This window comes from Sorghum bicolor, chromosome 10 (genome assembly GCF_000003195.3).
Source record: "Sorghum bicolor cultivar BTx623 chromosome 10, Sorghum_bicolor_NCBIv3, whole genome shotgun sequence".
Classification (NCBI taxonomy): domain Eukaryota; kingdom Viridiplantae; phylum Streptophyta; class Magnoliopsida; order Poales; family Poaceae; genus Sorghum; species Sorghum bicolor.
Window position 1 is genome coordinate 46,585,412 of NC_012879.2, and position 1,950 is coordinate 46,587,361.

The 1,950-nt window shown below is 44.9% G+C and overlaps 1 protein-coding gene across 1 annotated transcript; it reads left to right on the forward strand.

The window, feature by feature from the left end:
- Nucleotides 518–1,296, forward strand: LOC8072666 (RING-H2 finger protein ATL39). Its single transcript, XM_002437056.2, has one exon. The coding sequence runs from the start codon at nucleotides 551–553 to the stop codon at nucleotides 1,142–1,144; it is 594 nt and encodes a 197-aa protein (XP_002437101.2). The 5' UTR covers nucleotides 518–550; the 3' UTR covers nucleotides 1,145–1,296.

A 1,950-nucleotide genomic window follows, 5' to 3' on the forward strand; every position in this document is an offset into this window, starting at 1 on the left:
TCAACTGCTTCCTTTTTCCTACAAAGACTACAGGTATGGCATTGTCATTTCTTATGTCAATGATTCAACTAAACAACTACTCCCTCTATCATATAATACAATACATCCTATGAATTCTAGGATAAATTAAGGGAGACAATAAAAGACATATGTACCTTGATTTTATTATGTGATGAAGCACTATCTTCAACGTAATTGATGGTGATTGGTTGATAAATAGAAATTATTTAATTCAAAATTGGTTTTGTCCTCTAGAATGCATTATATTTGAGGATAAATTTTAAATGCTAGAATACAGTGTATTACATAACGAAGAGCATTTGCAAACGAGCTCCTCCTGGTCAGCGGAACAAAGAGTTGACACTGTCTTGGTTATTGTACCACATGTGTCACTATCTTCTAAGTAAACGCTAGCAATTCATGCATGCACCCACCGGTATGATGCTTCCAGTACTAAACTTCCATGATAAATTAGTAAGAGGTAGTACAGCTATCATCCTCTCCCCTCCCATCAACACACATCCATGTCAACGCCATCCGTACCAATCTCATGATAAGGCCCCGGCCCGTACTCATCAGCCATAGTAGGCGAAAGGATCAGCTCAAAGACGACGGAGTGCTGGCATCTCGTCGCAGCTTCAGGGACGCCAGCATGGCTAAATCTTTCGTACCCACACCGACTATCCCACAGTCGGAGAACCGCCCGGCGACCAGCAGCATAGGTACGCTGATCTTCAGCTACACCTGTGCTGGCCTCACGGGCACAGCGCTCTTCGCCGTCATCTTCTTCTACTGCTACCAACACATGTTCCGCAGACGAGCGCCGGTCACCGCCGCCGGAGCAGAGAGCAATCCAGGGCTAGAAGGCCACCATATCGGCGTGGACATCACCAAGCTTCCTGAGTTCGCGTACACTCAGTCGTCGAGGCGCAGGGGCACCGGCGACGGGGCGCAGTGCTCCGTGTGCCTTGGCGCGGTGCAGGCCGGCGAGATGGTGCGGCGGCTTCCCTTGTGCAAACACCTGTACCATGTGGAGTGCATCGACATGTGGCTGGCGTCGCACGCAACGTGCCCAATCTGCCGCTCTGACGTCGAACCGCCGAGGGAAGCGTCGACGGAACCGCCGGAGACTCTGCCAGTGTAATTCGGCGCTGATGATGTTCGTGCCTCCGGTGATCACGTTATGCATTTGTGTATATTATACATCGAGACTTTGTTGGCCCATCCCTTATTCTCTTCATCTCTCCAGTGTTCTACCTATTTGCTTATTTCAACTGCTAGTAATTTTCAGCTACTCGTTCTTCCGTTAAGTACGATAACTTCGATTGTTAGAGAACTTGGCATTCAAGAATAGGCTTAGAATCAAATCTGATCAGACCCCGCAACTGTTATATCACCGCTCCGTTGGTTATCAACCACACGCAACGTGATTCACCTTGTCGAAAAGGCTTCCTACAAGTGAATGGAGAACACAAGCAAGAACGGATAAATGCAATTTGAAATTGCAAGTAAACATGAAACTTATGAATCTGGTGAGGACTTTGTCTTTATTTGAAAGGAATAATTGCTACAAACAAACAAGATCAAGGGCAGGCTTCTGGATCACAACAAGCGTCTCAGCAATACAGTTGCAGCAAAATATCTTTGTTTCACGACGAAAACAAAAACGTTACAAAACGCAAACCATAACAAGAGCATCGGTAGCTAATGAAACAATCTTTTTTAAATAATGGATATAAATATCTAGCCACTATATCTGAGAATGTACACAGCCAATTATTACAAGTTTCCGAAATAAAATGAAAGAGCAATCCATAGGAGCAAACTGTATAAATGTTTCCATTCTTTATTTGAAATGTCTAAGGCAATAATCTATAACTTTTTCCTTATCGCCGAAAGGATGACTTTAGCTTGCTCATCACGCTGCAATGGGTCCAGAAGCGAAGCCAG

Coding starts and splice junctions, on each gene's coding strand:
- LOC8072666 (XM_002437056.2), top strand. CDS start 551: ATGATAAGGCCCCGGCCCGTACTCATCAGCCATAGTAGGCGAAAGGAT.